The sequence below is a fragment of the Trichosurus vulpecula genome, chromosome 2, assembly GCF_011100635.1.
Source record: "Trichosurus vulpecula isolate mTriVul1 chromosome 2, mTriVul1.pri, whole genome shotgun sequence".
Taxonomy (NCBI): domain Eukaryota; kingdom Metazoa; phylum Chordata; class Mammalia; order Diprotodontia; family Phalangeridae; genus Trichosurus; species Trichosurus vulpecula.
In genome coordinates this window covers 130,698,295-130,711,908 of record NC_050574.1, presented here as the reverse complement: position 1 = coordinate 130,711,908, position 13,614 = coordinate 130,698,295, and the positions used below count along the sequence as shown (strand labels likewise).

General features: G+C 37.8%; 1 protein-coding gene across 1 annotated transcript in view; it reads right to left on the bottom strand.

Annotated features, from left to right (window-relative positions):
- The window catches only part of LOC118836746 (NXPE family member 1-like), a 39,131-nt gene extending 26,023 nt beyond the window's left edge, over window positions 1-13,108 (bottom strand). The window contains exon 1 of the mRNA XM_036743936.1: window positions 13,061-13,108. Coding sequence (XP_036599831.1) covers window positions 13,061-13,108 — 48 coding nt within the window. The remainder of the gene's footprint in view (window positions 1-13,060) is intronic.
- Window positions 13,109-13,614: the final 506 nt, after the last annotated feature.

The window sequence follows — 13,614 nt, the reverse complement described above, 5'->3', positions numbered from 1 at the left end:
ATTAGTTATTGTTGTTGCTCCTCACTGCTCAGATGAAGGCCTGAGTTTCACAACCCACCACCAGTATGTTGCCCATCTCTTCGAGAACCAGACAATCCAGATTTATATCATTTGGAGAAAAATAATAGTCAACAATCTCCAAGCAGCTTTAGTCCACGTTGTTACAAAAGGCTGTTTGTGTGAAGTGTAGAAGGAAAAAATTTAGGGATCATAGTGGGACAGTATTGGGTCACATGACACTTTGCTTTAATTGTTCAACAGGAAACATAAGAAAGTAGTCAATAAAAGCATGCTACAGACAAGATTTAAATAAATAAATAGTATATTTCACATATAGCACATACATAATAAATATTATTTGAATTGAATTGAGTCAATTCTAGGTCAAGGTCCTTTGACCTTTTCACTGTCCTTTAACCCTTGGCTAGGGCCAACCATGAGATGGTCCAGAACCTGCTGTCAGGACCCAGTCTATACTTACTTTGTGACACTGAGTCTGTACAGCCAGAGTTCTTTGGTGCTTCTATCCCAAAGATTATTGACAGTTCTTCAGCTTTGCCTGGTACATCAGACCCATTGAAGAAACATTAAGAGAACATGGGAAGTACATCAATAGACACAAAACCAAAAACATCTCGAAGCACCCTATAACTGTGCTGCCCCACTGTAAGAAGATTCTACCTTTCTCCTTCATTCTTTCTTCCTCAAGGGCCAGTTTGTTTTGTAGAGGCTAGTAGGTTTGGATGAGGACAAAGTTCAAAACATTAGCATTTAAAGGTCTCCCTTCTGCTCATACAGTTATCCCTTCTGCATCACAGGGATTAGGGGTGCCACACCCCCACAATCTAGAAAATCCACATAAAAATTTTTGCCCTGCCTTTATGCCAGATAAAATGTCTGAATTTTTTTATTTTTCTGTTATGGGGTGTTTACAGTAACTTACAGTAAAATCTGGATTAAGTATTTAGTTGTAAGCTATGTGTAGGTAAATGTCATACCTCTACATTTCTAGTCTTTGTGTCTTGTCTGCTGGCTTTTGTGTTCTTTTTGCAAACTTTAGCTTTTTACTTGTTTTAGCTTTAAAAAAGAAATTGTGTACATTTATGGTATTAAGAGATAAAGTATGTTGATATTATATAATACTATACATATATTTTATGCATTTATGAATTTCTACACCTTTTCTGTGCCATCTGCTGGCCTTCATGTGTTGTCTGAGGATTCTGCAAAACTTTCAAAAAATTCCTACTTAATTTTTTATGCTGACCTGTGATGTATTGCAAGTGTGATGTGGAAAGGATAACTGTAGCTACAAGGTAAATATCTTATTGTTAATGCTGGTGGCATTTAGTACTCAAAGTTCTTATTCAGCCTGGGTATCCCAGCTCTTTTCACCAGTATTACCTAGAAGAAGGCCTTTATAATGCCTTGCTCAAGCTCTGCAGCTGCAGTGACTACCTGAACACCTCCCTCTCAGCTGCCCACAAGAAGCAGAAAACATTTATAGTTGTCTAAGAATGAAATTGTCCAAGAATGAAGGAAGAATATGGTTGGCTGAAAACATTTTGGCACAGGGTGGCTTCAATGGGCCTGAGTGAAAGACATTTGGAAACCCATCTGGGACCAGCTTTGGACTCCATAGATTAATCAGGGCAGAGACTTCAGTGACCCACCCCACACTCATGCCCTTCAAGAAAGGGCTAATGATGTTTTTTGCCCAGTCATATGAAGGAAAAGAGGTGAGATTGGGAAGACTAAAACCATGCTGCCATGTGACCAGAGACCTAATCCTAGGGTAGGGAAGCTTGGAGTTAGAGTGTCTGCCCAAACAATCCTATATTTTTGCCTGACAAGAAATGGGTAATGTTGATTCTTTTCAGCATTGGAAGGAAGGAGGAGAACAGAAGGAGAAATTAGGCAACTGAAAATGGACTTGCACAGGTAATTGCTAAAGGAAAGGTAATTAGAAACCAAACTGTGACCAGTCTGGAGCTTATTCAGGGTAAAGGCTCAGACCAGGGAATCCTATACACTCCAGCGTGAGAAGGCTGAGGCTAGTCTGTAGTCTAGCATTGGAGGGTTTGTGGCACAAACAAAGAGGGAGGGCATGGTGAGTAGGGGCTGCAGAATTTAGGAAAAAGGGACATCAAGAAAGATAGCTTCAATAGTCCAGTACATCAACAGAGGAACCAACACTTGTTGTTCAGTCATTTCAGTTGTGTTTGATTCTTTGTGATCCCATTTGGGGTTTTCTTGGCAAAGATACTGGAGTGATTTGCCATATCCTTCTCCTGCTCATTTTGCAGATGAGGAACTGAAGCAAATGGGGTTAAGTGACTTGCCCAGGGTTACACAGCTAGTAAGTGTCTGAAGCTAGATTTGAACTCAGGTTTTCATAACTCCAGACATAGTGCTCTATCCTCTGCATCACCAAGCTGATGTATAAACCAACACAGAGGATCCTAAAAATCTGAAATAAACATGAACAAACCAGAATGAGAAATGAAAGTATGAATGGCACGTATGATACTAAGAAGGATAGTGAAGCCATATTTTTTGATAAAATGTATAATGTTATGGACCTCAACAGGATTATGGAACAGCAATAAGAAATCTTAAAATTACTCAAAAGAGAAATTAAACTCACAAAAGAAGAAATTAAGAATGAATTTATGTCAGAAATTTTAGAATACTCAAAGCAGAAAATAGATTGTACAATGTAAGATTTAACAATATATTTATCAGAATAGAACAACTTAAATCTATATTGGAGAATCTCTTTAAAGATGTGAGAGAAATTAACCAATTTTGAATACAAAATGGCAAAATGGAGGAAAATTTGTGAGAAGAGAAAGGCAACAATGTTAAAAGAATATGTAAATTTCATATAAGTCAATGCAACTTTGTTCTTGAAGACAGGATATACAGAGATAATTTAAAGGCTATAGGTCTCCCAGGAGAACATGACAAATAAACACAATTTGAATGCCTTAAACCAGGAAGGAATAGAAGAAAATTCTCTAGAATTTTTAACTCATTAATTGAAAGAATCTATAGATTGCCAACAGGAAAAATCTACTCTTCAAATCAAGACTCATAATTATTAAAATTAACAATTTAAATAATAACAAATAAATTTTGCAAGTGGCCAGGAGTAAAACCTTCAAATATGAATGAAGAGACATTCAAATAACAGGAGTATTCTGCATTCATGAGAAATTACAGAAGGGATTGGAATATTATATTCCATTAAGCAATGGAGCACAAGCTGCCTTTCCAAATGACATCATAAAATCCTGAGCCTAATTATCAATGAAAAATATAGAAATCCAACAAAATAAAAGCATTAAAGCATTCCTGAGGAAAAGCTAAAAAGTAAGCATATCATTTGGCTTATAAACACCTGAAACAGAACCAAAAAGTTATATAAATTAAATTATCAAGAAAAAAGTAATGAAAGTAATTAATTCATGTTTGTGAGGTTACTGATTTTTTCAAAAGATAACAAAAATGATCCCTAGATTAAAAAAAAAGCACAAAGAGAGACCATCGAGACATTAACAAAGACTTAAGAGTCTAAAGATTTCTAGTAAACTTAAATACTCAGGAGGAGTAATAGTGGAAGAGATATAGACTATAAGTTACCACGGATCAAGTCCTGTGACCCTTCTCCATCCATAAGAAGATTATTGTCTTTTGGAGGAGAAGAAATCAGGAAATTGCATAAAAAAGTAGAGAGAGGTGGTCTAGGTGAATTTTTAGGAATATATAATATATCCCTGGTTGAGCAATGGAGGGATAGAGATCCTATTTTCTACTGGCAAAAGGGGGTGCCTTTGGGAGAAAGGAATGTATAAGGAGTGTTGTAGAAGGTAGGGTTTGGACCAGGAGATAGAAGTCCATAGATAGCAGGGAAGACAGTGCTGCTGAATAGCATTCCCATTGCGGAGGAAGTGTGAGCTTGTGGGGTGTGGGGTGGAGTAGAGACCTCTTAATGAATTTAGTCTGAGAAAAGTTTACATGTTGGGAGACCTTTTTCAAGAGAATGTATTGCTTCCATTGTCAGTTTCTCCAGAAGTAGGGATATTTGAGTTCCTGGGAGTGACAGAACTGCAAAGTAGCAAGGGAAACAGAACCTGAAGAAAAATACCATGGTTTGGGGATAAAGACTGATCATAATTGTGACTAGGAAAGAGCCTAGGCTGCATAACCAGAGCTCAGGATAACTCGTACTGAGTGAGAGGGATATAACGTGTGAAGACATCACAGGGTAAGAATATAGGGTCTACTCTCTTCTCATATTTCTGGAATAAGGAATGTCTGAAGGAGTAGGAGAGGCCTGGAATTTAACCTTGTAGTGACTCACGTAACTTCTAGAAAGTCAGGGCCTGAAGCTGTAGGTGACCCTCCCTTCCCCCTTTCTGGATGCTAGCACAAGAATTTTACCAAATCAAGAGATAATGGACTACCTGTGAGCTGTTTGTTCTCTGCTCCAGCAAGGGCCCCCTCTCCTTCCTCATTCCTTCCCTTTTACCTTAGCCATATCATTGCCATATGAGTAGCTAAATAAGGGTTTGTGTCTGGATTGGCTGTGCTTGATTTCCTGGTCCTTTGTCTAGTTTTTCCGCTCCAAGATTGTAAGCCTGCCTCCCAGCCAATGGAGAGGAAGGATGGTGATGGGCAGGAATCTTTTGCGTTAGGGTATATCTATTGGTGCCTTGCCTTCTGTGGCCCGCCTCCTTCTGCTAGTCCCATCCTGGTGGAGGTGACACCCTTTTCTCGGGAGAACTGAATAAAATTCTTTCTGTTCTTCCTAGAGACGCCTCTTTATTATTATAATTTTTTATATAATGTTATTAAGGGTCTTGTACCCCACACACTACCATATGGTGTTACTTCCCCCATGAATGGGTAATTTCTAAGAGCTAGGCAAGGAAGAAGGAAACAAAAAAGGGATGAGTAAGATCTACAAAGGCACTACTATAGAAATGGAGTAAAAGAGAAAGCTTTTACTTAAGAAGCTTTAATCCCCTGAGAGACAGTGAAACAATAAGAAAGAACAAACTAGGGCATAGCTTCTGACAGAAAATAAAATGAAAGAGTCTGGAAAGGAAGAAACACAATCAGGAGAACAAAGCAAAGAAGCACTTCTTAGACAAAGGAGTAGTAAAAGAAAATTGTCCAAAGCTAGATTGGAAGGGAGAAGAGAGAGAAATCTTTAAACTATTCATGAAATCTGTGGGGAAATAAAAGGAACAAAGGAGAGGGAGAAACAGATAACAATAAATAAAGAAGTTGTAGTAAAAGCCATGTAAATCTTGGTAAAACCATATGGTATGGGGTAGGCAAATGGGAACAGGAGAGGGGAAGAGACTCTGTGGGAATAGACTACCATCAATAATATAAGAAAATGAATCTCAGGGAAGAATGAGTTACTCGCCTTAAAGAGGAAGGGGGAAAAGTAATTCTAAGGAACAAAAAGAGGAAAACACAAGCCTAATAAAAGTAGCTGTAAGTGTGAATGGTTTAAACAATCCAATAATGAGATTTATCTGATTTCTATTAACTTTTATACCAGCTTTATTTTTAATTCTGTATGTTTTTATTTTTATGTGTCTTATATGAACAGGCTATTGCCTATAACAGATAAGAAAACAAAAGCCGACAATTGAATAGAGAGATTCCATTCAAAATAATTACAAAATTCATAAAATATTTTGGAATTAACCTATCTAGAATCAGGAAAACATAACCAAAAATGTCCTTAAGTGTTCATAGCAAGCATTATATAAATATTAGTTATTATTATTATTATTTTCATTCATTATTTACTGAAATAAGGGAAGCAAAATAAATGGAGAGATTCATTGTTCAGCAGTCAGTAAATAAACATTTATTAAGTGCCTGCTATGTGTCAGGCACTATACTCAGCTCTGGGAGATACAAATGGAGGCAAAAGACAGTTTCTGCTCTTAAGTAGCTCACAATCTACTAGGGGAAACAAAAGCAAACGAATATGTAGAGAGAAGCTATGTACAGTTTAAATAGGATATTTAATTATTAAGAAAGGGGAGCTATTAGAATTAAGAGGGATTGGGAAAGGCTTTCTGGAGAAGATGGGTTTTGTTGGGACCTAACAGAAGCCCCAGAATCCAGTAGGCTGAAATAGGGAGGGAGAGTATTCTAGGTGTGGGGGACAGCCAGAGACAGTGCCCACAATTTGGAGTGTTTTCTTCCAGAAGCAGTCAGGAGTCCAGTGTCAACTGTGACAAAATGATGAAGATACGAACATCTCTTCATATATAAGAGAAAAAGTAAGATAGTCCCTGCTCTCAAGGAGTTTATATTCTAACATCTAATGGCATCCTTTGCTCCAGTTTTTCTTCAAAGTTCCTTATTTGTTATAAATTGTGACTTGTTCACCCCCACCACCATGTCACTACAATATGAAGTGACCAAATGTCCCTCAAAATTATGTTTCTTGTTGCCTTTGGTGCATGATAATGCTAAATCCTCCACTTCTTTTATTTGCCTTTCCAAAGAGAACCTGTGAGTCTTCCTTCCATTTAACTACAATTTTATTCTTCTTTTAAATATTTTTTAAAAAGTTCCAATTAAGCATTTATTTATTTTCTCTTCCTCCTACTTCCCCCTCCACTGGAAAGAAAACAAAAAGGAAAATAACAACAACAAAGCCAAAAATGGCCATTATAAATATGCATAATTAAGAAAAAGTCCTACTCTGGTCATATCCAAAAATAAATATATAATTCTACATCTTGAGTCTATCACCTCTTTGTCGGGATGTGTATTGTCATAGCATTGATCAGAGTTCCTAATTCTTTCAAATCTGTCTTTCCGATGTTGTTATTGTATAAATTGTTCTCCTGGTTCTGCTCACTATACTGCATATCAGTTCTTATAAGTCTTCCCAGGTTTCTCTGAAGTCATCACTTTTGCCATTTCTTATGGCACAGTAATATTCAGTTATATTCATATACCATAATTTATTCAACCATTCCCCCAATTGATGGATATCTCATTAGTTTCTAGTTCTTTGCCACTTCAAAGAGAACACACACACATATACACATACTTATACACACATATATATCTATATCTATTATCTGTCTGTCTATCTATCTATATATCTATCTATCTCCTTTGGGTGCAGCAAGGGTATGGCTTACTCAAAACTATAAGGATAAGAGCCTAATTGATAAATGGTTGAAGAATATGAATAGACAGTTTTCAAAGGAACAAATCTAAGTTATCAACAGCCATATAAAAATACTCCAAGTCACTAACAATTAGAGAAATGCAAATTAAAGGAACTCTGATGTTCCATCTTATACTCATGAGTTTGGCAAAGTTGACAAAAATGTAAAATAACAAAGATTGGAGGAGCTCTGGGAAAATAGACATACACATGCATTATTGGTGTAGCTGTGAATTGTTCTAGCCATTCTGGGATTCAATATAGAGCTTTGCCCATAGAGTTACTGACTTCATCATCATAAAAAATCTTTTTTATTTCTAGAGAGAATATAAAGTTCATCCAATTCATTCCCCCAGTATTATGTTCATTTTTTGGTTATTGGACAGATTTAGAGTATCAACAATTGAGTTAAAGTTATAGTCTAAGAACTAATTTTAACAGCTGCCTCCTCTTTTGGGAAAAAAGTCACTTTCCCACCTTTACTGCAGCAGCATGCTTTCCTCTCTAGTTCCTGAATTTTCTCTAATGAACATATCTTCTTAATATGAAATGCTATTCTGCTCCTCACCCCTACTCCCACTATGGATGTTGTTTCTTTTGGATACCATATCCCCTTCTGGTAGTGTATTCTAGGCATAGGTCTCATCCCACCAAGTCTCAGTGATCTTATGTAGTTTGACTCTCTGCTTTAGGATATCTCATTCATCTGGCTTGTTTCTTGTCCTTAGACTATTGAGGTATAACCATCTGAGGGTGTGGATTTTATCACTTATTCTTTCTTGGATTTTGTCTTATAAGCTTTTAGGCATCTCTACTGCGGCTATTTTTCCTACATTCTACCCACTCTGTGGGTGGTATCTAGCTTGGAGGTCACACATTGCCTGAGAATGCCCGATGCTATAGCTGGCTGACAGGTTTCTTTCCCACCTCAAGGCCCACCTCTCTTCACCCACCCCTTCCTTTTCCCACTTTGCCCTGATCCTCTGTAAGGAAAAGCCCAGGAAGGCAGGGATCCACAATCATAAGAGTTCTCTCTACCTTTCTTAGAGCAAATTCAGCCTATCCAGTCACCACACTAAGCCTCTAGGCATGTTCTAATCCCCCCCAAATTCCATTTTGTTGTTGTTGTTTTTCTATTATTTGAGCCCAAGCAAGGCAAATAAGTGGTGTAGTGGTTAGAGCACTGAACTCCTGCTTTGGCCACTGGCTATATGACCCTGGGCAAGTCAGTGAATATTTCTCAGTTTTCCTTTTCTCATCTGTAAAATGAGAATGGTTCTAGCACCTATCTCACAAGGTTGTTGTGTGAATTAAATGAAATATTATATTTATATATATACACACATACCCATATACAATACATACATCTGTGTGTATATATTTACATATATAAATATATGTACCTACATACAGATATGTAGCATTTTGCATACTTTAAGGCACTATATAAATGCCAGCTGTTATTATTATCAAAAACCATTTTACTAGGAAATTAAGGGGGGAAAAGGAAATTAGAAGAGCAAAGACACAGATGAGTTTATAGGACAATCTTTATCATCGGGTAATCAAAGATTTTGCTGCCAGTTATTTGGTTTGACTGATAGAGCTTATAGGTACCTAGTTCCAATTCTTATTTTCAATCCTCCCCCATTCCCCAGGTATTTTCTTGTAGAAACACCAGTAATTTGACTCACTTGTAATTGGCCTGAGAATGCCTGATGTCACAGTTGGTAGCCCTTGGGTCTTTCTCACTGCTTTCTTTTTACATTTCTTTTACCTTCAAGTCTAGGCCTGTCTGCTGCCTCCCTTTGTACCTATCCTGCTTTTAGATCCATATTCTCACCCTCCCCCCAACCCCAGAAAGGGGGAAGGAGTGGAATAAGCATTTATTAAGCACCTACTATGTGTCAGGCATCTGCTAGGCATTTTATCAATGTTTATTTCACTTGATCCAGTCCTCACAACAACCCTGTGAGGTAGGTGCTATTATTATCATCTCCATTTTGTAATTGAGAAAACTGAGGCAGACAGTGACACAACTAATAAGTGTCTAAGGACAGATTTGAACTCAGGTCTTTCTGATTATAAAGCCTAGCGCTCTATCTGCTGACCTTGCCTGGGCTTGGCTAATCAAAAAAGCAAATGTAAGTTAAGGGGGATTAGAATATATCTAGAAACTCTAAAAGCAGTGACCAATTTAACAACTCAATCTGCATTTATTAAACATCTTCTGCATGCTAGAAGGGCATATCACAAATTAAAGATAAAAAGATGTAATATAAGAAGCTCAGTAAAAACAATGCCAAATTGAGGACTGGTTTTGTGATCTTGATGTTTATTATAACTTCAATTCATACAATTTAACAAATATTAAGTTCCAGCTACTTGATGAGTACTTCAGTAGGTGCTAGAAATACAAAGATGTCCCAGGAGAGTCACTATTCACATAGAGCTCTATGTACTCTATTGTGGAGGCACAGCATAGGCATAAGTAAAACTGCACATGAATTCATAGGAAAAGATTTTTTAGAGCAAGCAAGCTCTAGATCTGAAAAGGTCTTGTCTGGGGAGGTGGCACTAAGGGTTCCATCCTTGGAGGAAGTTAGGGATTCTACGATGCTGAGGCAAAGAAGAAATGCATTATGGCAGTGGGATGGGGTTGGATGGGTGGAAACCACTTGGGTAAGAATTCCCATAACCTTCATCATTTCATATGTGCTGATTGACAAGAGCATGAGGGGCTGGGGCAATAATATTATCCAAAATAAGAGATACATCAGGGAACTGGGCATGTTAAAGTAATTTACATACACTGGAAAATTAATAAATTTTATGGTACTAATGTTAGAGCAATTTGTTGTTTCACTTTGAGCTTATGTCCCATATTTGTCCCATTTTTCAGCTTCACTGGAATACTTCCAAGAAGCCACTCATCACAGTCAAATTACCCACAGAGACTGATCTGAGAATAAATAAAATCAGAAAGAAGCTAGACCAGATGAACCCACACGGACTGTTCTCCAACATTAGCACCATCACCAGTGCAGCCCACCATTCTTAATCTTCACAAAACATATTGCAGGGAGGATCAGCTAGACATGCTCCTGGATGTGAAAGATCATTTGGGCAATGGGAAGAAATATGGAGGGCACTTCTTAGGGGCCAGGACTTTTCCCCAGGAATTGAAGGCAGGTGCTTGGGGGGATAATGACAGATCCCAACAGTGGTACATATCTTGTCAGCTTCACTTTATTCAAGGCAGGTAAAGTGTTTCTTCTGCTCATCCACCCTAGTGAAAGAGTGTCTGCCTTCCGGAGAGCAAGAAACAGAGGCCTATGATAAGGGGATTTTCATAGGCCGGTTTGCCAATGACACATGCCAAGTCTTCACTAAACGTGGCCTGACTCTAAATACAAAGGCTGAACTTTCAAGATAAGAGGTAGAAGTACCATGTGAAACTTCCACAAATGTCCTGTGATGAGTTGATAAATATGAAGACCAGGAAGAGTAGAGTTTCTTATCTTAGTTTTTCATAGGTAAATAGACCTTCCAACAAACCATAGGAAGCGCACGGGAGGGCTGGGGACAAATCAAAGTCCATTCTAAGAGTTCTTTTCCTTATTGATCATATTGCCCTGTAATTCAATTTGGCCCAATCTGATTTGTGAAAGGTTAAGCCCCTAGGGAGCCAAACCCTATAACAAAACCTTTTACTTTTCAGGAGTGACAAAGTTCACTGTGCTCCTTTAGACAAATCTTGTTTTCTGACATTCAGTAGCATTTTGCATTTACATGCTAATAACTTCAGTATAAATCTAATTCAAACATCAAGAAACTAGGAGGGACAGGGTAGTTCACACATCGATTATCAATGTCCTTAAGTTAGCCTGAAGGTATGTACGTTCAAACCTTCATTTGAAGGGTAGAGGAGAAACTTTGAGAGACCACAATACCCTTGACCATGAGTGTTCATCCGGTTCATCCCTTCCCTTCATTTTCTTCCCTTCCCTTCCATTTTCTTAACTTCTCTTCCCTTTTCTTCCTTTCCATTACCTTCCTTTCCTTTCTTTCCCTTTGCTTCCCTTCCCTTCCCTGTCCCTGACAGTACATAGGGTGTTCTGAACACTGTACTCCTAGGAAATACGTATTTGGTTTGCTTAGTCCCCCAAGGTCACTCATCCTCTGAGCAAGTAAGTAGTTTAGAAAATATAATACAATTCTTTAATAATATTTAACTCATACTACCCAATAGGGTTGATCTTTAGATGAAGATTCAGGGACTCAGACCATAGCCATGACTCTTCTTTATGGCATGGGAAATGTACTTGGGATCCTGTATTGATGGAAACTCATATAGCTGGTGCTTTTACATTTGGTGTTCTGTTCTTGGTAGGGATCTCCATTTGTTTCATGCTACAGAGAGTTTCTTTGGTTTTGTCAAAAGGGGATTTGGGTAAGACAGGGCAGGCCAGAATGGGGAGAAACTGTCTCTACTCTGTTCAACATTCTCTACCCTGCCTTGTTTCATTTCAATTCCAATTTCGGATGGCTGAGAGGTATGATATATCCTCCTTAGTTGCTCCAGCTGTCTTTGGCTTTATGGGTGTGGCCAAGACACAGAGGCCCTGTTACACTAACCTTCAGTTAGTATCTGTGGTTACTATATCTTCTAATGGACAGATATGGAAAATCATCAAGGAACTCTCTACAGATTTCCTCACTGATGATGTAATAAGATTGTCTTATGTAGTCTGTAGCCAGAGAAAATAAAATTTAAGGGAATCATTCCAGTGAAGATTTTGAGGAACATATGGCAGAGAATTTTTTCCATATGTTCATTGATCCCATTAAAAAAAAAACAACCTAGGGCTCAGTGAAAAGCAGTTGAAGTGATTAAAATTTGGAAAAATGTTGCCTGTCAAAAGAAATCTTAATGGAAACATAATAATAGACTTGAAGCATTTGAAATATTGTTACTTTGGAAGTGCTTTGTGATTTCCACTAACAGTAAAATATAAGAGTAAGAGAGTTCACTTACATTTCAAAAGAACTTCCTGGAGACAAAGTTCATTCAACAAGCAAGCAAACATAGTAAGAGGTGGTCAAATTGTTATCCACAGAAATATTTTGAAATAAGGTAAACATAGTGGAGTGGAGGTGTGGCCAAGGGTGGGAGAAATCTGACTGATGGTGATCTGAAGCAATGTCACATGAAGAAGTACCAGTATCTAGGAAGATGTGTTTGTAAGTGGACAGTTGGAGGAAAAAAACCACCAACATTATAATGGGATCTTTGGGACTGACTGGTGTACAAAGAACTAGCCTATTTAACATTTACTTTTTTCTTCTCCCCAATACAAACATGGCTACCTCCTAGGAAAATCTGTAGCCCACTTCATGGTTTCTTCTTTTCTTCAAGTTCTATGATAGTTATTGACGTAATTACAAAACTTTCTCAGCTGTTATGCACTCTTCTGATTCTGCTGCCAATGCATATCATCTGTATGATGTTGTCCAAATCGCTGACCCTTCATTGGTCTCAGTTTCCTTCTCTGTGAAATGAAGCAGATGGTCTAGATCAGCACAAATCATAGGTGTCCCACAGGATTCTATCCTGGCCCTTCTTCTCTCCTCCATCTATACTACTTCACTTGGTGATCTTACCCGCTCTTTTGTACTTAATAACCATCTCTATACTGATGATTATTAAATCTATTTGTCTTACCTGTGAAAGGAATTATTATTTTCATAATAATCGATATGATCTGTGTAACGAATATGTTAATTTAGATTTTTCATAATTCCTTTCACATACCCTAACCTCTTTGCCTTCAATCTCACATATCCAACCACTTTTTCAACACCTCGAATGAGATGTCCAGTAGACATCTTACACTCAGCATGTTCAAAATTGAATTTGTAATCTTTTCCCCTAAACCATCTCCTTCTACTAAAACCCCTATTACTATTGAGACCAATACCATTATTTCAATCCCTGAGGCTCCTAATCTAAACATATCCTTGACTTTTTACTATTTTTCCACACCTCTCTCACCCATATTTAAACTCCTGACAAGACCTGTCAGTATCACCTTGTATTTTGCTGTATTCTCTTTTGGAATGCTAAGGCAATCAAGTGCCTTTAATGAGTGTTGTCTTTTGTTTTGGAGTGCTTCTCAGCACTGAGGTAATCAAATACCTTTGGTGAGTCTTGGTTTTCAAATGTAATGGTAAGCAAAATGGGACTTCTTGTTGTTTTTTGTTTGAGTGCTTCTTAGCACTGAGGTAATCAAGTGCCATTGATGAGTCTTGCCTTTGTTTCAATCAGGAGTCTTTGACTGAATCAAGAGTCCTTGATGACCTGCTTAAGTCACAGGAAGGCATAGGTCACATGA